This window comes from Lithobates pipiens, unplaced genomic scaffold, assembly GCF_037356315.1.
Source record: "Lithobates pipiens isolate NorthernLeopardFrog02 unplaced genomic scaffold, aLitPip1_a1.2 Scaffold_10, whole genome shotgun sequence".
NCBI lineage: Eukaryota > Metazoa > Chordata > Amphibia > Anura > Ranidae > Lithobates > Lithobates pipiens.
The window spans coordinates 55157437-55180398 of record NW_027507686.1 but is presented as its reverse complement, the minus strand read 5'-3'; the positions used below and the strand labels follow the sequence as shown (position 1 = coordinate 55180398).

Here is a 22962-nt window from a genome sequence, read left to right as displayed (position 1 = left end):
ACAAATAAATATCTGAAAATTGTGGCCTGCATTTGTATTCAGCCAACCTTAACTTTACTCTGATACCCCTAACTAAAATCTAGTGTAACCAGTTGCCTTCAGAAATCTAATTAGTAAATAGAGTTCCCCTGTGTGTAATTTAACCACTTAAGCCCCGGACCATTTTGCTGGCCAAAGACCAGACACTTTTTGCGATTCGGCACTGCGTCGCATTAACTGACAATTTTGCGGTCGTGCGACGTGTCTTCCAAACAAAAGTGACGTCTTTTTTTCCCCACAAATAGAGCTTTCTTTTGGTGGTATTTGACCACCCCTGTGGTTTTTATTTTTTGCGCTATAAACAAAAAAATAGAGACATTTTTTTTTATTTAAAGGGATGTACCTGTACGCCCATTTGCCTGTCCGTGCTATTCTGTCGACGTACATCGGCGTGCGCCGGTCGGGAATCGGTTAATCTCAGTAGAAATATGGCTGTTCTGTGAAGTTCTCCAAAGTTTGTTAGAGAACAAACAGCATCATGAAGGCCAAGGAACAGACCAGACAGGTTAGAGATAAAGTTGTGGAGAAGTTTAAAGCATGGTTAGGTTTTAAAAAATATCCCAAGCTTGGAACATCTCACAGAGCACTGTTCAATCCATAATCAGAAAATGGAAAGAGTATGACACAACTGCAAACCTACCAAGACATGGCCGTCCACCTAAACTGACAGACCGGGCAAGGAGAGCATTAATTAGAGAAGCAGCAGAGAGGCCAATCTGTCTACAGGACAACTATTAGTCGTGCACTCCACAAATCTGGCCTTTATGGAAAATTAGCAAGAAGAAAGCCATTGTTGAAAGAAAGCCATAAGAAGTCCTGTTTGCATATTGTGAGAAGCCATGTGGGGAACACAGCAAACATGTGGAAGAAGGTGCTCTGGTCAGATGAGACCAACATTATTTGGCCTAAAAGCAAAACGCTATGTGTGGTGAAAAACACTACACATCACACTGAACACACCATCCACACTGTGAGTGAAACATGGTGGTGGCAGCATCATGTTATGGAGATGCTTTTCTTCAGCAGGGACAGGGAAGCTGGTCAGAGTTGATGGGAAAATGGATGGAGCCAAATACAGGGCAATCTTAGAAGAAAACCTGTTAGAGTCTGCAAAAGACTTGAGACGGGGGCAGAGAGGTTCACCTTCCAGCAGGACAATGACCCTAAACATACAGCCAGAGCTACAATGGAATGGTTTAGATCAGGTGTCTCCAAGCTTTCTAAACAAAGGGCTGGTTTACTGTGCTTCTGACTAGGGGGCCTGTACTACAGCCAGCGGGAGTAGAAAATGTCCCAGCATCAGTGTGAGTAAACTATGTCCCATCCTTGGTATTAAGGGAATTATTAGTGCCCCTTTGTTGGTGTCAGTGGGCATAATAGTGCCTCATCACTGGGGTCAGTGGTAGGAATAGTGCCCAATCGTTGATATCCATGGAAACAATAGTACAACACTGAAGAAATGGCTGCACTCCAAGATCCATCAAAATTCTTGTTCAATAAATTAACATCCCAAGTGTTACAAACACTTGAAATAATAGACGCGTTTCACACACTGGTATTGAATAAGCACACCTCTTGGTGTGTGAAACGCGTCTACTATTTGAACTGTTTGTAACACTTGGGTTGTTTGTTTATTAAACAAGAATTTTGATGGATCTTGAAGTGCAGCCATTTCTTCAGTGTCGATTGTATGCGGAGGCGAGCCAAGGCGGGCACCTGTAATATTGTTAGGCTTCCTGTCTCACCTGGAGCAGCAAGTTCTTTTGTTTGGAAAGAATAGTGCCCCATATGTGGTGTCTGTGGGAGGAATAGTGTCCCATCATTGATGTCAGTGGAAAGAATAGCGCCCCATTGGTGGTGTCTGTGGGAGGAATAGTCCCCAATTGTTGTAGTCAATGCAGAAAGGAATAGTTCTGCATATCAGAGGGAAGAATAGTGTCCCAAGGGCCAGATAAAGGAAAGCAAAGGGCCGCAGTTTGGAGAACACTGGTTTAAATCAAAGCATATTCATGTGTTATGCCCCATACACACGGTCGGACATTCCGACGACAAAATCCATCGGATTTTTTCCAACGGATTTTGGCCAAAACTAGTCTTGCATACACACGGACGCACAAAGTTGTCGGAAAATCCGATCGTTCGGAACGTGATGACGTTCGTTCGTTCGTTCCGACGGGACTACGTTCAGCCTAGTAGCCAATAGCTTTGCTCTGGTACTTTGATCTGAGCATGCGTGGCACTTTGTCCGATCAGAATTCTCTACAAACAATTGGAAAAAGTCGGATCGGATTTTGTTGTCGGAAAATTTGAGATCCTGCTCTCAAATTTTTTCCGTTGGAATCTCTGACGGAAAAAGTCCAATAGAGTCCACACACAATCGGATTTTCCAACAATATAATCCGATCGGACATTTTCCGCCGTGTGTACAAGGGCTAAGAGTAGTTGGGGTTATGTCAGAATTCCACTTTTAAAATGATCCCTTGCAGTGTGGGAGCAGATAATTGCTTGTTTTTATATCTAGGGGACATACAAAAGAAAGTCTACTTGCCCTTACTTCTTTGTGCTGCTAGACCAGCCCTTGTTGCACCTTCTCCCACATGCTCCACTGGTGTCAGCTCCTGACATCATAAAGGCCAATTTTGTGGTCGGAATTTCCGACCGTGTGTACAAGGGCTTAGAACTGTCCTCAGGGCCGTTGAAAGGCCTTTACAGCCAGCCTTGTTGTACCGGGCCCAGAGACCTCAGATCAGCGGGGGGGTGCACTATATAGAACAAAGTGCACTGGTAGCCAGAGGGAGATCCCGCGGGCACCACAAAGCCAATGATCGCCTCCTCCCACCTCCCTTTACTGCATAGTGAACTGCAACTGATGTGATCTGAGGTGCAAGGGGAGATGTTGCAGGCACCACAGACTGCCATCAATATGCAGGTGGGTGGCCATGGGGTAAAAGTGAGGGTGGGGGTCGGGTTATACATCCAGTGGGTACAGAGCAGAGATATGTTAGGCCCCTTTCAGATGGATCCACCCCGTGTGAATGGGGCCTTAGGGGTGTGTGTACAGGGTGCCAAGTTCACTTGCCGCAGTGTACAGTGGTGTGCTAGAGGCATAAAGAGGATGCTGGGAGGTGCACGGGGGTGTGTGTGTGTGGAGGGGCAGGTACAGAGATGTGGGGGGTGTGTCCATTCACAGACCTGGGCGGATCCATGACAACCTGGCCTCTGAAGAAGTGGGTTAAAGTATGCTGTCTGCATTCAACCTGGAAGAATGAGGACAGCTAGTGGTGGAACAGTAGTACTGCAAGGTACAGCTTGAAATTATGGGGTGTTTGTAGATAAAAACAAACTGCATTTCTGACTAAAGTTGACTAATGCCCTTGCTATAGGTGTAAGCCATTTACATACCTCCAGAAGCCTGAGTGAAATACTCCCAGGACATTGCTCAGTGAGACCTAGTCATTACTGCTCACCTCCACTATAACCGGAGTGAGCTTCTGTGATTCACACCACCTCACATGCTCTTTCCCTCCCTTGATGCAGTAGCTCACTCTTGTAATGGTGGAGTTGACCAGTAGCAACTAGGCCTCACTAAACAAAGTCCTGAAAAAAAACTGATACAACACCTTTATTGATGAATTAAAATCCAAACAGTCATTCCATGCTATGCAGAGGTAGAGGCAAATAGCATACACTTTCACAAGTGAGTTGGCGCTTAATCACAGCTTTTTCCCTTTTTTAACGATTGAAACCACTAAGCAACTTATTCCCTTACTTCTTATTTCTAGCCGTGACTATTGTAACGTCCTCATCATAGGCCTACCTCTTCACAGGCTATCCTCTCTTCAGCATATCATGAACGCCGCTGCCAGACTCATCCACTTTACCAACCGTTCAGTGTCCGCCACTCCTCTCTGCAAATCCCTCCACTGGCATCCCATTGAATAAAATTCAAAACATTAACAACATACAAAGCCATTCGCAATCTTGTGAATGGCTTTGTATCACCAATCTTAACTCCAAATATCACCCAAACCATCCTAGCCTTGTCTCCTCCTCCAATGCTCATCTCCAAGACTTCTCCAGAGCATCTACCATCCTCTGGAACTCCCTACCCCAATCTGCCCGGCTAGCCCCTACTCTGTCCACTTTTAGGCAATCCCTGAAAACTCATCTCTTCAGGGAAGAATATCCTGCCTTCAGCTAATAACTAAAATCTTCTACTTCCCTCATCAATTCATTCTTCAACGTTATTACCTTTTGTTCCACCAGCTCCTCCCTTTTAGATTGTAAGCCCACAGGAGCAGGGCCCTAATCCTCTTGCAATGTTGCTGTATTGCCTCCTTTTATTTTGTAAAGCGCTGCACAAACTGTTGGCGCTATATAATGATAATCCAATATAATCTTTCATGTTGTGAGTGCTGCCTCTCTGCTGGTCATCTCTTTACACATTATCCTGCATGCTTTGCAACTTCTCCTCTGCTTACTTTCAATTTCTAAGGACTACATATCCCATGGTACCTTGTAGCCTTCAAGCAGTGATTCCTGTACTGACTCCGCCTCCTGAAATGCCTCCTCTCAGCACCTCTGTAGGTCAAAAGACAGGCTCTGTGAAATGCTTGACATAGCAGTGCCTACTCACAGGCAGGGCCGGACTTACCATTGGGCTTGACTGGGCTCAAGCCCATGGGCCCCGCCCAATAGAGGGCTCCACGGCCCCTGCCGAGATACATAGCTAAGTGTACTTGGCTTGGCTCCGCTTACAGTCACGCCCAGTCCCGCCCTATGATGGACATAACACAGGGACTGGGCGTGACTGTGAGCCGAACCGAGTACACTCGGCTACTCTTGGCTCCGCTCGGGACTGCGAGATGACCCGAGAGCAGCTGTAACAACTTATTCGGCAGACCCAAGAGCCGCTGCAATGACATATTCGGCGACCCATCGCAGTTTACTACGGAAGTGATGTTCCATCGCCACCATCTTGCTTCATCCCACACTCGTCCATAGTAAGGATACACTAAGAAGGGGTAAAGCGGACATATTGTTACACCCACCAGAGTTTTGCATTTTAGAGGTATTTATAACATTAAAGTTAGTATATAGTGAAATACAGGACTTACAACTCCGTCTGACTACTTAGATGTTGAATTTTAAAAGCAGTGAACTTCTGTCAGATTAGCAAACCTGTGAGATGAGCAAGGATGCCGCTGCTTTTAAAATTCAAGATCAAAGTAGTCAGACGGAGTTCTAAGTCCTGTATTTCACTATATAAACTGACTTTACTGTTATAAATACATGTAAAATGCAAAACTCGGGTGGGTGTAATAACATTTTCCGGTTTACCCCTTCTTAAGGCCCATACAGACGGTCGGACTTTTTGACAACAAACATGCAAATTAGCTGTTTTGGAGCAACATCCGACTGTGTGTACGCTCCATCGGACAAACTTTTTCTGTTTTCATCGGACTTTTGTTGGCTGTGCGAACGGACAAACTTTCTGGCAACAAAAGTCAGATGGAGCAAAGTCCGACCGTGTGTATGCAAAAGCATCGGACTTTTGTACAAGGTACAAACACGCATGCTCAGAACCAATGCAAAAGATCAGACTACAATACAGAAGTTCACCAAAGGTGGCGCTGGAGTCATTGAACGTCCTCTTTTGAAGCAGCGTCAGAACGTTGTGACGTCACTACGTCCGTGTTTGTTATCAAAAAGTCCGAACCGTGTGTATGCAATACAAACTTGTGTACCACGCCCTTTGTACAAAAGTCCACGGAAAAGTTTGTACAAAGTCCGACCGTGTGTATGAGGCTTTAGTGTATCCTTACAGTGGACGAGTGTGGGGTGTAGCAAGATGGCGACGACGGAACGTCACTTCGGTAGCAAACTGCGATAGGTCGCGGAATATGTTGTTACACCGCCGAGAGGACCCAAGAGTCGCCGAGATACATAGGACACTATTTTTAAACTTCAAGACTGCAATGACAAGGTTGCAAATGACAAGGCTGCAATGACACTGGACAAGGCTGCAGATGGATGGGCAAGGCTGCAGATGGACACTGATAAGGCTGCATTGATGGGCATTTAAATGTAAGTTTTTTCCTTAAACTTCCCTCCTAAAAGTTATTTCCTTAAAATTCCATCCTAAACTTGGGGTGCGTGTTATATGCCGGTGTGTGTCATACGCCGATAAATACCCAGGGACCCCCACCACCCTAAGTCCTGCCCTGCTCACAGGACATAGTGAATAGGTGTCACAAGGAGTAAGTATGTGGGGATTGTGACAGAGTGAGTTTTTTAAATCAGAAAAAATATGTTTATTGAATAAACCATGAAATGCACACCAAAAATTATACACATACTCAAAATGAGGTATAATACAAAACAGAAATAAACACAAAAGTTACATAAGAAATGACACTCAGCACTAAAGTGGTATGCGTTTACATAGAAAAGCTGAATGCCTGTTTAAGGATATGCACATGGTAACACTTCAAATATGCTGTTTTTTTCTGCGAGGAATTGGCAGAAAACAATGCAGATAATGCTGCGTAAGTCTATGCGTGTACATGTGTATTGTGTTCAGTGTAAGTGAAGCTTTTTTTTTTTCCCCTCTGAGTGCTGGGTACAAATTTGCATATAAACGCCTGCATGTGCATGGCCACATTAAATAACATACAACTGTGTTCGTGGCATAAAAAAAATAAAAAAATAAAAACACCCTTAGCAGCAGTATTTTTATGCCCCTGTGCATGAAGCCTAATAAAGCTGCCCATACAGCAGAGGGATAAAATTTGAACAAAAATTCTTAGGAAAAATCTCATGAAAATTGCTGCGAAAATTCGAAGAACATTCTCATAATGTTTGAATGGCATTCGAAAGATTTTGTGTGCTTTTCACATTTGAGTTCGGAACGAATGGATTTTACCAAACGAAAACCAAATACACTATTAGAAATTTGTTTTGAGAAAAATTATCCATCCTGCTCCTTCAAATTGTCTTGTCACTGTGGATAAAAAGGAACGTCGATTTGACCCACTAATGACTGGAAGAACTAACAAACTTTCTTTTCCTACGGATTTTTGTTCAAAAATCTATGGCCAGATTTAGCAGCGTTTTCTAAATTGCGTATACACGAGGCCTAAGTGTTACCAATTATCATGAATGCACTTATAATTAAAAAAATATATATTTGATATAGATATGCAGTATTTGATACTAGGTACTTCAAATACTTCTACAATAAATACTTCAAATCACCTGTCAGTCATATAAACCCTTTGCAAATTGAGTTACTTGAGAGCAGTTCAGGAGCAGATTATATTGTACCTCTTAGCCCTTGTACACACGGTCGGACATTCCGCGTTGTCGGATAATCCGACTGTGTGTGGGCTCCATCGGACTGTTTCCGTCGGAATATGCGACGAACAAAGTTTTAGAGCTGGGCTATAAAACTTTCCGACAACATGATCCGATCGGACTTTGTCCGATTGTGTGTAGAGAATTCCAATCGGACAAAGTGCCACGCATGCTCAGAACAAATTCCTAGACCAAAGCTATTGGCTACTAGCCTGAACGTAGTCCGGTCGTAACGAAATAACGTCGTCACCGTGTGTATGCAACACAAGTTTCAGACAAAATCCGTCGGACAAAATCCGACGGATTTTGTTGTCGGAATGTCTGACCTTGTGTACAAGGGCTTAGGCCTCTTTCACACGAGAGGTCAGATTGGGTCCGTCTGTCCATTTTTCATTCGGACATGATGGAACGCTCCATTCTTCTCAATAGAGCTCCAGATGTCAATGGACTGGGGACTGTTTACACCCGGCTACCTCCGGGCCCAATCCGGCAAAAAAATGGAAGGGGATCCACTCCCCTCCATCTGGCCGGAATGGACAGCAGTCGGGTGTAAACAGACCGCTCGTCTGTTTACATCCGGCTGCCCGTAGAGCAGAGCTGGCGGTGTCCGTGTCCAATCTGTATAAGTAGAGTGGGCAAAAACCTGTCACCCGGATGATGCGCTCAGCTCAGCAGGGGATTAGCATACATTAGCACCTATAGGTACATTCATTTGGGGGAAGCACCACGTGCGGAGGTGTACTGAGGCCAGAGGGTCCAAACAGACACATGGACAACACTGCAAATGAGGATTTTTGAAGCTGAGTGGGCTGACCCTGATGGTTAAGAAAATAGTTTTTGATATACAGTACTTTAACATTTAGCAAGAATATGCACCCTTTAGCACAAGGCTTTTTTTGTCTCTAAAATTTGTGTTAAGCTATCGTTTTTTAGATGGTGGTTGACAATAGGTTGCCTTCCAAGGATAACTTTCTTTATCAACTTTTAGTGTGTATTTTTTTAAACAAGGACAGTGTGTTAGGAAAGCCTTAAAAACATCAGAGCTAACTACGCAGTAGCAGTGGATTTCCTCCAGCTGAAGGCACTTTGTCGCTAGGTCAATCAAACTTGAGTTGAGTCCACTAGAGGAGGTGGTCTGTACCACAAGCTTCCTGAGAGTCTTCACATAATGTTCACTGACAAATGCTAGTTGTTTTGTCATTTCATTGTAAGTGTTGAGCTGTAATGTAGATATAGGTATATTCGGCTTTAGGATCCGTGGAATTTTCCATGCTGGGACAGTGTGGTCCAACTCCATATCCACAGACAGAGAAGGTTGGTGTTGATGAAGTTCTCCCCAAACCTCATCAGAAATAGCAGGAAGGTACTTATCAAGACGTTCACACAAGATATCCAGGTGTTTAAAGGGTGGTCTTTCTGGTTTCATAAGTTCCCGGAATACATCTTCTGAAAGACTGGAACAAAAGGCACCTAGAACAGTCAGCTTGGGACACTTTTGTAAGACCTCTATAAGTGTGTCAGGAGTCACTTTGCAAACCAATGTTCTATTGTTGATGTACAAGCTACGGAGATTTGGACTTCCTGTAGCAATGAGCCTTGTAAACCCATCGCTGAGAGTAAATGGAAGTTTTCTTAAGTCGATGTGATGGAGATCTACGTTGCTTTCCTTACGGCACAGTTCCATAATGCTGTCCAAAATTTCTAAGCCGGAGTAAAATAAAGGGTTCTCCCCACAACATATGATGGTCAGACTCTGTAACTTTTTGCCCTCTTTGGCCAAACAGTTAAGCATCTGGATGACATTATTTCTATTTGCTTCTTTGGATTGGTCAAACACAATCTTCAATTGTCTAATCTGACCAAGGAAATCTTGCAAGCCATCTAGGGAATGTAGCTGATCCTCTGTTATCCAGCTACAAAAGAAAGAAAATACAGGATGTGACTGAAATATTGATAACGTTACCTGCACACAGTACACCTTAGGAACATTTAACCGTTACTCTTGATCAATGTATGATGCTATGATAGTTGCATGAATGACATGTTGGTCCTTTGCTTTCCATCCAAGCCCTCTTGACCACATAGTACTAGCATACGGTGCATATTTGGCATCCCTTTCCTTTGTCCGAAAGAATGCCAGTACCTACACATGCATTTTGCAAACAGTGGTGAACACCAAGATACGTTATTGGTTAGGGGTGTGGCTAGACCTTGTATTTGCATTTAAAGTAGAAACATTTTAATATACCAAGCATGGTTCCTGTGGCCTAACTGTCCCCTGACACCTAGCATAAGGTCTTAGATGTAGCCAGGAGCTGGCTAATGCTGCCTACATTGTCAGGACACACTGTGCAGCATTGCTGCTGTAGAGCTGTTCTATTCTAGTGTTCAGCTGGACTCTGCGTTGTCATATCCTGAACGTAGGGTAACTGAGTTCTCTAAGAAAAGAAAAGCATCTTGGGAAGTATAGTCCATAGAGTTACGATCTGCATTCAGCTGGGCTGGTTCAAACTACAAATACCAGCTGGCTGGAGAGGAAGAACAGGATGCTGGGAGAGGTGATAAAAGGCCTGTGTGCGGGTGGAATCTGCCTCTTGGGGCCCCCGGCCTGAAAGCTGCTGGCAAGTGACTCTGTTGAGAGTCATCGCATGTGGGTGCAGGGGCATCTGTTGCCAGCTACCTCTGTCCGACCAGCGGCAATCTGGAGGTCGCTCTTTGCATGTCCATGCCAGATCCAGCCAGGCTGAAACGTGGTGTGTCACCAGACTGCTGTATCCTTGAGCAGGGCTCCCTCAAAGCCTATTGTTGAGGCCCATGTCGTGTCCACTACCAAGAGTCATTGGGACTGGTGAGCAGGCACTTGCCCATTCTTCTATCATGAAGACACTGCATGCAGACATCACTGCTTATCCCTTTGCCTAAGCCTGTAGGACCTGGTGCCGCAGAGCCACTTTGCAGAACAACAGCAGTGCTCCTTCTCCACAGGACATCATAAATACCTTTTGCTACACATTGTTAGTTAAAGTTTCACCAGGCTATTTTACCTCCTCTCAATAGCCAGGATATCTCAACTACTTCATTAAAGGGGTAGCTGAAGACCAAAGGCTTCTTTCTTCTCTGAGAGACTACAATATATAGCCTCCTCCCCACTGAGGGACTGTTCAGTTAGAAACATAAGTATAAGTGTCTACACCCAGGACTCTATTTTCTGGCAGAGTGGGTTTAAGTAGGGTCATCTTTAATATTGATTGGACCCTGAGCAAAAATTTTCTTGCCCCCCCCCCCCCACCATGCAATTTCACTCTCCACCTGCTCTGAGACATACAATAAATAGCAGCTAGCTATCAGTTTACTGCATCAGATCAGGCAGCAATTGTGACTGGTTGCCAATGGTTACAGCATATCATTACTGCTTACTGGCTGGTTGCTAAAGGTTACAGCACACATTACGGCTCACTGATTGGTTGCTAGAGGTTAAAGCAAATGTTTTCTGCTTGTTGGTTGCTAGAGATTACTGTACAGTAATACTGCTCACTGGTTGCTAGAGGTTACATCACATCATCTCTTCACTGCAGGGGAGCATGATATACATATGACTGCCGCCTGTATTTACATATCAATGCCATGGGCCGCAGCTATTTACTTAGTAATGTAATGTACTTACATATGAATACTGGTTATTTACATGTAATCACAGTGTCTGCAGGTTGAGTCATCAATACACAACAATAGGGCAAACTCGGGCAGGGCAGCATTAGTAGCAGCACTTCACACTGAGCTATCTGGACACAGCACAGGACTAAAACTTCAAGGGACAAGGGAATTTAAACTGGGATACTTGGCAAGTATGAGGCAGCTGCTTTGGGCCCCACAACAATGACAGGGCCCAGGTCAGCTGCCCCTTTTGCTCTGCCTTAAAGACGGCCCTGGGTTTAAGTATTCAAGAGTTAATCATTTTATCAATGTAAGGACATTGTTATAACCTGCTGCCCCACTTGGCCTGTGGTGCTGAGGCATAGAAGGGAGTGGTTTGACACAAAGGCGGTCACCCCTCTGACCTCCCCCTGCCTGTTCACATCCGTATAGAGTATTATTTGAAAATCTTTGCACTCTACAACCAAATTTTGCTTTTGTGTCTTTGTTTTATATCATTGTCACTATTGTATTTTTCTTGTTACTGTGAAACTTCCCCAGGGGTCAAGTTTAAACCACTGGGGATTTATGCTCTTAGCTTTTCAGTAAACACTATCCAACTTTTACACCTAAAGTGTGTATGTGTGTCTTTAATTCTTATCATCGAGAAATGTCTGAACCCAGAGTGTCAGATGGCTTGCATGGTCGGGGCAACCAGTGGGGTACAGATTCAGCAAGCAGTTGTCTTCAAACTGCAGCCCGGGGGCCCTTTGCTTGCCTTTATCCAACCCTTGGGGCACTAGAGTAGTCCTCCCACTGCCAACTGACAACAATGGGGCACCAATTCTCCCACTGACATCAAAAATGGGGCACTATCCCTTCCAATGATACCAACAATGGGGCACTAATATTCCCCCTAATACCAAATGTGGCAATGTTTACTCACACTGATGCCAGGGAAATTTCCACTATCACTGGCCAAAGTCCAGCCCTCCTAAAGTCTGTACTAAACTTGCCTTTTGTTTAGAAAGTTTGGAGACCCCTGCTCTACTGGAAACCTAGTACATATAGCACTTGGTCCCCTTCAAATCTGTCCCCCGGGTTGCTAAGCAGCCTGGTTGGACATCCCTTCCCTGCTCTGGAGACCAGCACTGCCATTCATATAAAGCACACAGTGCTCCGTATAGAAGAAAATAAAATCGGAGGCTGTTTATACACTTATTTGCTGTTTCTTGTACATTAAACTCTTAAGGACCGCTGTGCACAGATATACTGCGGCAGGGAGGCCCTCCTGCGTCAAATCATGTACAGGCATGCATGCGCCACCGGCAACCTGCTCCCACTGTGATTGGACACAGTGGGAGCCAATCAGCAGGTCCAGTGGACGCAATGTCCGCCGGGACCCGCCGATCGTTCTCTGAAGAGGCAGAACGGCAGTCTGCCTATGTAAACAAAGCAGACTGCCATTTTGTGAGAGAGGAAGATGGAGATCTTGTATTTCTGCTAAGCAGAAACAAGGTTCTCTGTCTTCCTCCAGTCACAGCATTCCCCCCAGTTAGAAAGCACTCCCTAGGAGCACACTTAAGCACACTTTTGATCGCCACTGATGTTAACCCCTTCCCTGCCAGTGTCATTAGTACAGTGAAAATGCATATTTATTTTTAGCACTGATCACTGTATTAGTGTCACTGGTCCCCAAAAAGTGGTAGTTAGGTGTTCGATTTGTCCGCCGCAATGTCGCAGTTCAGCTTAAAATCGCTGATCGCCGCAATTACAAATAAAAAAATAAATAAAAATTCCATAAAGATAAAAATATATCATTATAGACACTATAACTTTTGCGCAAACCAGTCAATATATGGTTATTTGGATATTTTTTCCCAAAAATATGTAGCGGAAAACATATTGGCCTAAATTGATGAATAAATGCAGATTTTTTTACATTTTTTTATTGGATATATTTTATAGCAGAAAGTAAGAAATATTTTTTTCTGTTAAAAATTGTTGGTCTTTTTTTGTTTATAGCGCAAAAAATAACAACCGCAGAGGTGAAGTTTACTTGTGTACAGTGTTTTTTGCACGACCGTGCAATTGTCAGTTAAAGTAACGCAGTGCTGTATCGCAAAAAATGGCGTGGTCATGAAGGGGGGGCGAACCTTCCAGGGCTGATGTGGTTAAAAATGGGAACTTACACTTGCAAAAAAAATTTAAAGCAGCAGCTCCAAATACTGCAGCTGCTGACTTTTAATAATCAGACACTTACCTGTCCCAGGGTCCAGCGATGCGGGGGAACGAAGCCCCCCTCATCCCCCCTTCCTCTCGTTGCTGCGCAGTCATCTGGGAAATGTCATGTGTCCCAGATGACTGACAGGAGGGAGGGGCAGAGCTGAGCCCTTCCTGCGCCGAGGGGAAGTGACGTCAGGAGCCCAGGCACTGAAGGAGGCAGACTACGAGGGACCCCCTAGCAACAGGCGTTTAGAGGTGAGTTTAAAAAAAAAATCCAAATGTTTTTTATTTTATTTTTTTAAGAATTTTAAGCTTTTTTTTTTGTGGGTGGAACACCACTTTAAGTACACAATGGGGTTTATTTACTAAAGCTGGAAAGTGCAAAATCAGGCTCACTTCTGCATAAAAACCAATGAGCTTCTAACCCCCGCTTGTTCAATTAAGATTTGGTAATAAAACCTGGAAGCTCATTGGTTTCTATGCAGAAGTCAGCCTGATTTTGCACTTTCCAGCTTTAGTAAATAAACCCCATTGTGTACTTAAAAGTGGGGTATACCTGTACTTATATGAATGAACAAGCAGTTCTGATTGTTCATTGTTAGTAGTGACAGTTCACTCAGTTTGGAAAGGGGGAGGGGCACTTTTCTGGCTGTACTTTCCCCCAAAGGAATGCCCATAATGTGGACCTCAGAATGGGGTCGAGCTACAGTCAGCATTAACAGGTGCATTTACAGTAGAGCAGGATCTGCTGATCAGAATATATCCATACCTCCCAACTTTCTGAGAAGGGAATGAGGGACACCTATCAGCAAAAGTATGCAGGCATAGGACACACCCCCTTAAAGGAGAATTATACAAAAAAACAAGATTGGTTAAACCCACAAGTACTTTTTTTTTTACCACTACTATTCCTTTATATTGGCTTTTTGAATTTACAAATGCAGCCATTTATAAATCAGATGAAAAGTTTAGCACTGGGAAACACTTTTTCTATATGCTATATAGATGTGCATTTTATACACATCTATCTAGATCAGACCAAAATGAGGGACAAATGAGGAGAAAAGAGGGATACTGCTCCAAATCAGGGACAGTCCCTCGAAATCAGGGACAGTCCCTCAAAATCAAGGACAGTCCCTCAAAATCAAGGACAGTCCCTCGAAATCAGGGACAGTCTCTCAAAATCAGGGACAGTCTCTCAAAATCAGGGACAGTCTCTCAAAATCAGGGACAGTCTCTCAAAATCAGGGACAGTGCTTCGAAATCAAGGACAGTCCCTCAAAATCAGGGACAGTCTCTCAAAATCAGGGACAGTTGGGAGCTATGCATATGCACTATACAGTGTGGAAAATAATGATTTGATCCCCTGTGTATTTTGTACGTTGGCCCACTTACAAAGCAATGAGGGGTCTCTAATTGTTATCATAGGTGTATTTTAAATGATAGAGACAGAATATCAACCAAAAATCCAGAAAAAACACGATACAAATGTTATAAATCGAGTTGCAGTTCAGTGAGTAAAATAAGTATTCGATCCCCAAGCAAAACACGACTAAGTACTTGGTGAAGAAACCCTTGTTGGTAAGCACAGAAGTAGGAGGGAAATTACAGTTTAAAGCGGAGTTCTACTCAAAAGTGGAACTTCCGCTCATTTATCTTCTCCCCCCTCCGTTGCCACATTTGGCACCTTTTGGGGGGGAACAGATACCTGTCTTGAACAGGTATCATGTCCCCACTTCTGGGAGTCCAGGCCGTGGCGAATTACGTCAGTGTCTCAGGTCCCTCCTCCTCCTTCCCCCACCGCTGGGCCAGTTGAAGAGCGTGGCGGTGCCTCGCGCGAATGCGCAGTAGGGACCCGGCGTGAAGCCGTAATGCTGCACTGCCGGATTTCCTTACCAGCAATGGTGGCGGTGCCGACATCGCTGGACTTCAGGACAGGTAAGTGTCCTATTATTACAAGTCAGCAGCTGCAGTATGTGTAGCTGCTGGCTCTTCATTTTTGCAGAGTGGGTGGACCTCCTCTTTAATTTTCCCAGAGGTGGGCTTTAAACTTTGAACTTCAGACAAAAGATGAAAATCAAGAAAAAGTACCCACCCTTTACTCCAGTTGTGTACTCATTAAACATTATGACATACATCTTTAAATACTGCTAGAATAATTGCCTAAAATTAAAGTGTATATCATCTTCCCATAATTCCTTGCAGGGGGGGGGGGGGGGGGGGGGTAAGCATTGTGAACCAATTGAGCTATATTGCATTGCTGGTGAAGGATTTTTCTTAAAAAGAGGAACGGGCTTCTTAAAAAAAAAATAAAGGAAAACCCTGATTACTCAGTTCTCGGTCTTTTCAGCGAGCAGAGTCACTGTCAGTCACCAGCTCTGTGCTCTGCCCACCCAGAGCTCATTGGAGAGGATGAGCCAGCTTCCAATCTAGGCATCTGGGTGGACTTTCTGCACTCCTGGGATCTATTGGAGAAGTAGGGGCAAAAAAGCTTTGGCCCTACTTGTCCTTTAAGCTTCGTTCACATATATACGGTGCGAGAAATGTTGGGTATCCTGTGCGTTTCCTGCACTGCACTGAAATTGCACGGCATTCATGCGAACTGCGGGGGGGGGGGGTCAATGTTAAGCTAAGGACACCCCGAAATGGTATGAAAAATTCAGCACGATTGAATACCTGGATTGCATGGATGTGAACACCCATGTGATCCGATTCCGGTGTAGGAAGGGGTTCTGCACCTTTTTTGTGCGAATTTGGTGCGATTTGAGCCACACAAATGAATGGTTAAAATTGCACCGCACAGACATTGCACGTGATTTGAATAGGAATGCGGTGCGATTCCTATCCGAATCACATGCGGGGATATATGTGAACCCAGCGCCTATCAGCTTACAAGAAGAAGAAATAAAATCTAAGCAATGTGATTGCGTTATTTTATTGTCCAGTGAGCTGGCAGGCAACATAAAAAGCTCTGAATCCTCAATATTTGAATAGTGATATCAACCAGGTGACTACGCAGAGGGTGTCTGAATCATATATCCTGTTGTTGAGGGTTTTGGAACACGCAAGCTCTTATTGAGTTTGTTTAAACATGATATCCTTCTTCATCTATTTGCCTTCATTAGAATAATTTAGGTAATGGTAAGGATTTGCAACTAAACACAGGAAAAAAATAAGTTTATAGCCTGGTAATGTGTAAAGAAGAACTCAGCTTAACTGTCCCAGCAAAGTCCTGGGAGTATTTCACTTGGGCTTCTGGAGGTACATAAATGGCCTACACCTATAGCAAGGGCAATATTCAACTTTAGTCATAGCCGCAGAGTTTGTTTTTAACTATAAACACCCCTTAGGGCCGGTTCACACTGCAGGCGAGGCGAGGCGACTCCGACTTGCCTCGCCGCGACCTGCAGCGGCCTCGTCGGCGACTTGCAAATGACTTCTGTATAGAAGTCAATGCAAGTCGCCCCGAGGTCGCCCGAAAGTAGTACAGGAACCTTTTTTCTGAGTCGGAGCGACTCGAGTCGCTCCTCTCAGAACGGTTCCATTGTACAGAACGGGGGCGACTTGCGGGAGCGAGGCGAGTCGTGTCGCCTCGCATCGCCCGCTGTGTGAACCGGCCCTTACCTGCAATAGGCAGTTTATTTTTATAAATAAGAAATAACCCTTTGATTTGAGACTGTACCCTGCAGTACTACTGTTCCACCACTAGCTGTCCTCAGTCTTCCAGGTTGAATGACAGCCAGGTTGTCATGGATCCGCCCATGTCTCTGAATGGACAGTGAAAGGAGAAGCAGCACAGTGATCAGTTAATCTCCCTGTCACTCTGCTTGCTTTTCCTATCAGCATGCTTCTGGGTTGGCAAATTGTACATTTCTTTTAAAGTGTAAGTTTAGCCCAAGAGTTTTTTTAGAGTAGGGAAGTACTGTGTTGCATCCCTGTTGAAATTGTATTGCTCTATTTGGTCCTATGTACTTACATACTGGTACTGTCAATTATAATATGAACATGAAAGGTACATTGTGTCAGCAGAGATTATGGCTGTCATGGTCCATCATGGCCTAATTCTGGCCTCATACGCCAATATCAGCTCTCCAGTTCTCAGAATCACAGGTGAAATAAACAATGTTCTTCTATGGCTGAAAAAGTTCTAAAGTTTGTGGATATACAGTTAGGTCCATATATATTTGCACACAGGCACAATTTTCATATTTTTGGGCCTGTATGCCACCAGCACAAAATTAAAACAAAACAATCCAAATGAAAAACTGAAAAGTGCAGACTTTCAGCTTTAAATCAAGGGGTTGAACATAAATATCAAGTACAAATTTTAGGAACTACAACCATTTTTATACACAGTCCCCCCATTTTCAGGGCTCAAATGTAATAGGACAAATATATATATAATCATAAATAAAATTTTCATTTTTAATAATTTGTTGAGTATCCTTTACTGGCAATGACTATCTGAAGTTTGCAACCCATGGACATTACCAAAGACTGGGTTTCCTCTCTGATGCTTTGTCAGGCTCTAACTGCAGCTGGCTTCAGTTGTTCTTTCTTTGTGGGTCTTTTTGCATTTAGTTTTGCCTTCAGCAAGTGAAATGCATGCTCAATTGGGTTGAGATCAGGTGATTGACTCAGCCATTGCAGAATATTCCACTTTTTTTCCTTCAAAAGCTCCTGGGTTGCTTTTGCAGTGTGTTTTGGATCATTGTCCATCTGTACTGTGAAGCACCATCCAATCAACTTTGCTGCATTTGGCTGAATCTGGGCTGACAGTATATCTCTAAACACTACAGAATTCATCCGGCTGCTTCTGTCTTCTGTCACATCATCAATAAACACCAATGTCCCAGTGCCACTGGAAGCCATGCATGCCCATGCCATCACACTGCCTCCACCATGTTTTACAGATGACATTGTGTCCTTTGATCATAAACTGTTCCAAGCTTTCTCCACACCTTTTTCTTCCCGTCATTCTGGTACACATTAATCTTAGTTTCATCCTTCCAAAGATTGCTTTTCCAGAACTGGTCTGGCTTCTTTAGATGTTTTTTGGCAAAGTCTAATCTGGCTTTTCTATTCTTCAGGCTTATGAATGGTTGCACCTTGTGGTGAACCCTCTGTATTTGCTCTTGTGAAGTCTTCTCTTGATTGTAGACTTTGACAATGATACACCTTCTGGAGAGTGTCCACTTGTCTGGATGTTGTAAATGGGTTTTTCTTTACCATAGAGAGGATCCTGCAACCATCCACCACTGTTGTCTTCCGTGGACGACCAGGTCTTTTTATGTTGCTGAGCTCACCAGTGCGTTCTTCTTTCCTCAGAATGCACCAAACTGTTGATTTGGCCGCTCCTAATGTTGCTCCTATCTCTCTGATGGATTTGTTTCATTTTTGAAGCCTTACAATGGCCTGTTTCACTTGCATGGACAGCTCCCTTCAAAACATGATGTAGGGTTCACAGCAATGTATTCCAAATGCAAATACCTCACTTAAATTGACTACAGACCCTTTACCTGTTCAATTGATGAAGAAATAACAAAGGAGTAGCCCACACTTGGCCATGAAACAGCTTTTGATTCAATTGTCCAATTACTTTTGGCCCCTTAAAAAAAGGGGATGGCTATTCTTAAAGAGGAAGTAAACCCTGATGGGTTTACTTCCTCTTTGTCTACTTGCAAAGGTAAAGCATACTGGGCTACTATGCATCGCATAGTAGCCCATTATGTGTCACTTACCTGACACAGGAGCCAGCGACGTCGTCACTGTCCCCTGTAGTCCCGAGCGTCCATCTTCTTCTGGGTATCGCTGCTCCGGCCACTCACAGCGCCGGAGCAGCGATGACGTCACTCCCGCGCGTGCGCACGGGAGCCGCCACTAACGGCATATCGCCGTTAGCAGCAGCATGCTGCTAACGGCGATAGTGCACCTGCGCGCAGCTGTCTACGGCGCAGCTGTATGTGTCTTTTAGTAAATATCTCCTAAACCGTGTAGGTTTAGGAGATATTTCTTGGACCGTCAGGTAAGTCTTAATCTAGGCTTACCTGTAGGTCAAAGTGGTTTGTAAGGGTTTACTACCACTTTAAGAGCTGTAATTCCTAAACAATTCCTCAGATTTGGATGTAAATACCCTCAAATTAAACCAGAGAGTGTGCACTTTCAGCCCATATCTAGTATATAACTATAGCTTGAATATATTTTGGTAAATACCTGAAAAAAATTAAATTGTGCCCAAATACATATATATATGGACCTAACTGTATAATAAAGCAGCAAATATTGTATGATAAATGATACACGATTTCTGTCTAAATTGACTCTAGTATGTGCATATATGCACGGAAGGTGGGAACTTTAGATTGTAAGCTCCTTTGAGGTAAGATGTGAATGTAGAATACATGTAAAGCTCTGCGTAAATTGTCAGCACTATAAAAATACCTATAATAAATAAATTAAATAACATTTTAAATAAAAACCTTATTACCTACCAGATTTCTGTGTAGTGCCAGACAGAGTTTGAAGCCACAGCCGATGCCCAGGACTGGCAGACCTGGGAGACAGCCCTTCTATCAGTAATAGGCAGGTAATAGAACACTTGTGTGAGGACATCTTGAGGCATGTACTCCCATTGCTCAGACATCGTGCCTCTGTTTCCAGCTTAACCTGTTTGGAACAAGCACAGGTATTTTATTGCACCGTCATTGATACCAAACATGGTCATCGCAGTTTTCCTTCTCTCTCATTGGCCTATTTAAGTTGCACTCAGGAAAAAGTTTATGGGTCTAAATTAAACATTGTTGGACCTTAAAAGGAATTACTCATGGCGGGTAAAAGTTCAAACAGGCAGGTTGAGCTAGATAAATAGTGCCCTGTATTGTGTAAGAGGCCAAATGATCCGAATAGAAGGTTGATGGTGGTTACTCTTCCAGTAGAAGGATTTTTGTAGCCAGGACATACAGCGGGTTTTAATATGCCAACTTTTTCTGTTTTTAGTTTTGGTTATTGGGCTGGAATGTTAATTAGATTATTGAGGGCCCATTACATATGTTAATGCCAATGGGCGTAGAATGCAGTCAGTATGAATGGCCCCCATGGCGCTTGCACATGAGTTGCTGGCGCACCTGCAGTACAGCACACCACTGCAAACTGCTTCGACAAAAATTACTGCAGGTGCATTTTCTTGTAGACATTGACAGTAGACAGTGTAGACCACTTCAGCCCCGGAAAGATTTACCCCCTTAATGACCAGACCATTTTTTGCGATACGACACTGTGTCGCTTTAACTGACAATTGCCGGTCGTGCGACGTTGTGCCCAAACAAAATTGATGTCCTTCTTTCCACAAATTCCACACTTTCTTTTGGTGGTATTTAATCACCTCTGTGGTTTTTATTTTTTGGGCTATAAACAAAAAAAAGAGTGACAATTTTGGGAAAAAAAGCAATATTTTTTACTTTTTGCTATAATAAATATCCCCCCCCCAAAAATATTTTAAAAAAGATTTTCTTCCTCAGTTTAGGCCGATATGTATTCTTCTACATATTTTTGGTAAAAAAATTTTTTTAAAAATTGCAATAAGTGTATATTGATTCGTTTGCGCAAAAGTTTAAGCATCTGAAAAATAGGGGATACATTTATGGCAATTTTATTATTATATTTTTTTACTAGTAATGGCGGCAATCTGCGATTTTTATTGGGTCTGCGACATTGCGGAGGACAATTTGGACACTTTTGACACATTTTTGGGACCACTGTCATTTATACAGCGATCAGAGCTCAAAATAGCCACTGATTGCTGTATAAATGTCACTGGCATGGAAGGGGTTAACACTAGGGGGCGATCAAGGGTTTAAATATGTGTCCTAGGGAGTGATTCCAACTGTAGGGGGGATGGGACTGCCTGGAGGATGAGACATATCACTGTTCATACTTAGTATGAACAACAGATGTGTCTCCGCACCCCTGACAGAACGGAGATCTGTCTGTTTACATTGACAGATCTCCATTCTGTGTCTCTCAGGAGTGATCATGGGTGCCTGGTCAACATTGCGGCCCCCTCGGCTCCATCGTCACACGCACGTGCCCCTACCCTGTTTCCCCCCGAAAATAAGACCTAGCGTGATTGTCGGTGATGGCTGCAACATAAGCCCCACCCTCCAAATAAGCCCTAGTTAAAGTCCTTGTATGTCTTCTTTTCAGGGTAGGGCTTATTTTTGGGGAAACAGGGTAGGGCTTATTTGGGGGGTAGGGCTTATATTGCAGCCATCACCGACAATCTTGCTAGGTCTTATTTTCAGGGAAACAGGGTAGTGGTCTTAAAGCGACCGATGTATACCTACGGTGATTTGCCCAGGCGAACCAACTTGCTGCAGGATAACTGTGGCGGCAGGTCGTCTAGTGGTTAAGGTGCAATTCAAAACCAATAGCTTGCCTTAATGCAGCAAGCCTTAACACACAAAAAAAATATGTTGCATTATGGATTGCATCATGTGAATTAGCCCTAGGGCACTTGGGTGCCATTTGGATTCCCAGGTGTTGCGATCACAGACACAAAATGCCCTGGATCCGCAACATGTGCAGCAACGCCCGCCAGGACTATAACAACTAATAAAGCTCTAGGGCCCAGCATCCAGCTCACACCATGGCAATGCATGATGCTGATCCAGGGCAGGCAGAATGCAGGACCACCCCTAAGCATTCAGAAAAGGATGGAAGTGCACCTTTGTTCAGATCTGCTCTGCCTCCTACCCTCTGGCATTCTGCTAAAGCTGTAAGGCAGTGGTCTCGAACCTGTGCCCTGAGGGCCCCTTTGCTAGCCTTTATCCGGCCCTTCGGGCACCTTTCTTCCCAATGATTAGAGGCACTATTCCTCCCACTGACAGCAGGGGGGAAAAATTCCTGCCATTGACATTAATGATGGAGCACTATTTCTCCAATTAATATCAATGATGGTGCACTATTCACTCCACTAATACCAATGATGGGCCACTATTCCTCCCACTAATACCAATGATGGGACACTATTCACTCCACTTATACCAATAATGGGCCACTATTCACTCCACTAATACCAATGATGGGCCACTATTCCTCCCACTAATACCAATGATGGGCCACTATTCCTTCCACTAATACCAATGATGGGACACTATTCACTCCACTAATACCAATGATGGGACACTATTCACTCTACTAATACCAATGATGGGACACTATTCACTCTACTAATACCAATGATGGGGCACTATTCACTCCACTAATACCAATGATGGGGCACAATTCCTCCCACTAATACCAATGATGGGATACTATTCCTCCCACTGATACCAATGATGGGATACTATTCCTCCCATTGATACCAATGATGGAGCACTACTCCTCATTCTACAGATCCCCAACCCTGAGGCCATGTTTATTCTCATGGATGCTTGGCCCAAGGCCTTTTGCACCCGACTGGACACAATCCTGCCCCCCTAAAGTCTGAAGGACGGTAAACTGGCCCTTTGAAATGTTTGGAGGTCCCTGCTATAAGGCCTTTGATGGTAAAAGGAGACTATTTTATGGGGGGCTCCCATGTCTAGTAAGGGGCTATGCTGCTAACCCTCTATTAATCCACATACCTGCAACCTATTTTTTACACCTCCACTCTGTTAGAAAACCACCCCAAGGGGACCTCATCAAAGCTTTGCACAGTTCCTCCCATTT

General features: G+C 43.9%; 1 protein-coding gene across 2 annotated transcripts in view; it reads right to left on the bottom strand.

Annotated features, from left to right (window-relative positions):
• Positions 1–22962, bottom strand: part of FBXL8 (F-box and leucine rich repeat protein 8) — a 48993-nt gene that overhangs the window by 5457 nt on the left and 20574 nt on the right. Inside the window, exons 2-3 of one of the 2 annotated variants that reach the window (XM_077455230.1) lie at positions 19746–19920; positions 6330–9308 (exon numbers count right to left, since the gene is read on the bottom strand). In XM_077455230.1, the coding sequence (XP_077311356.1) occupies positions 8315–9308; positions 19746–19897 (1146 nt within the window). In that variant the 5' untranslated portion in view covers positions 19898–19920 and the 3' untranslated portion in view covers positions 6330–8314. Of the gene's footprint in view, positions 1–6329; positions 9309–19745; positions 19921–22962 lie in introns of those variants that run through there. The other variant, XM_077455221.1, reaches the window with a different exon arrangement.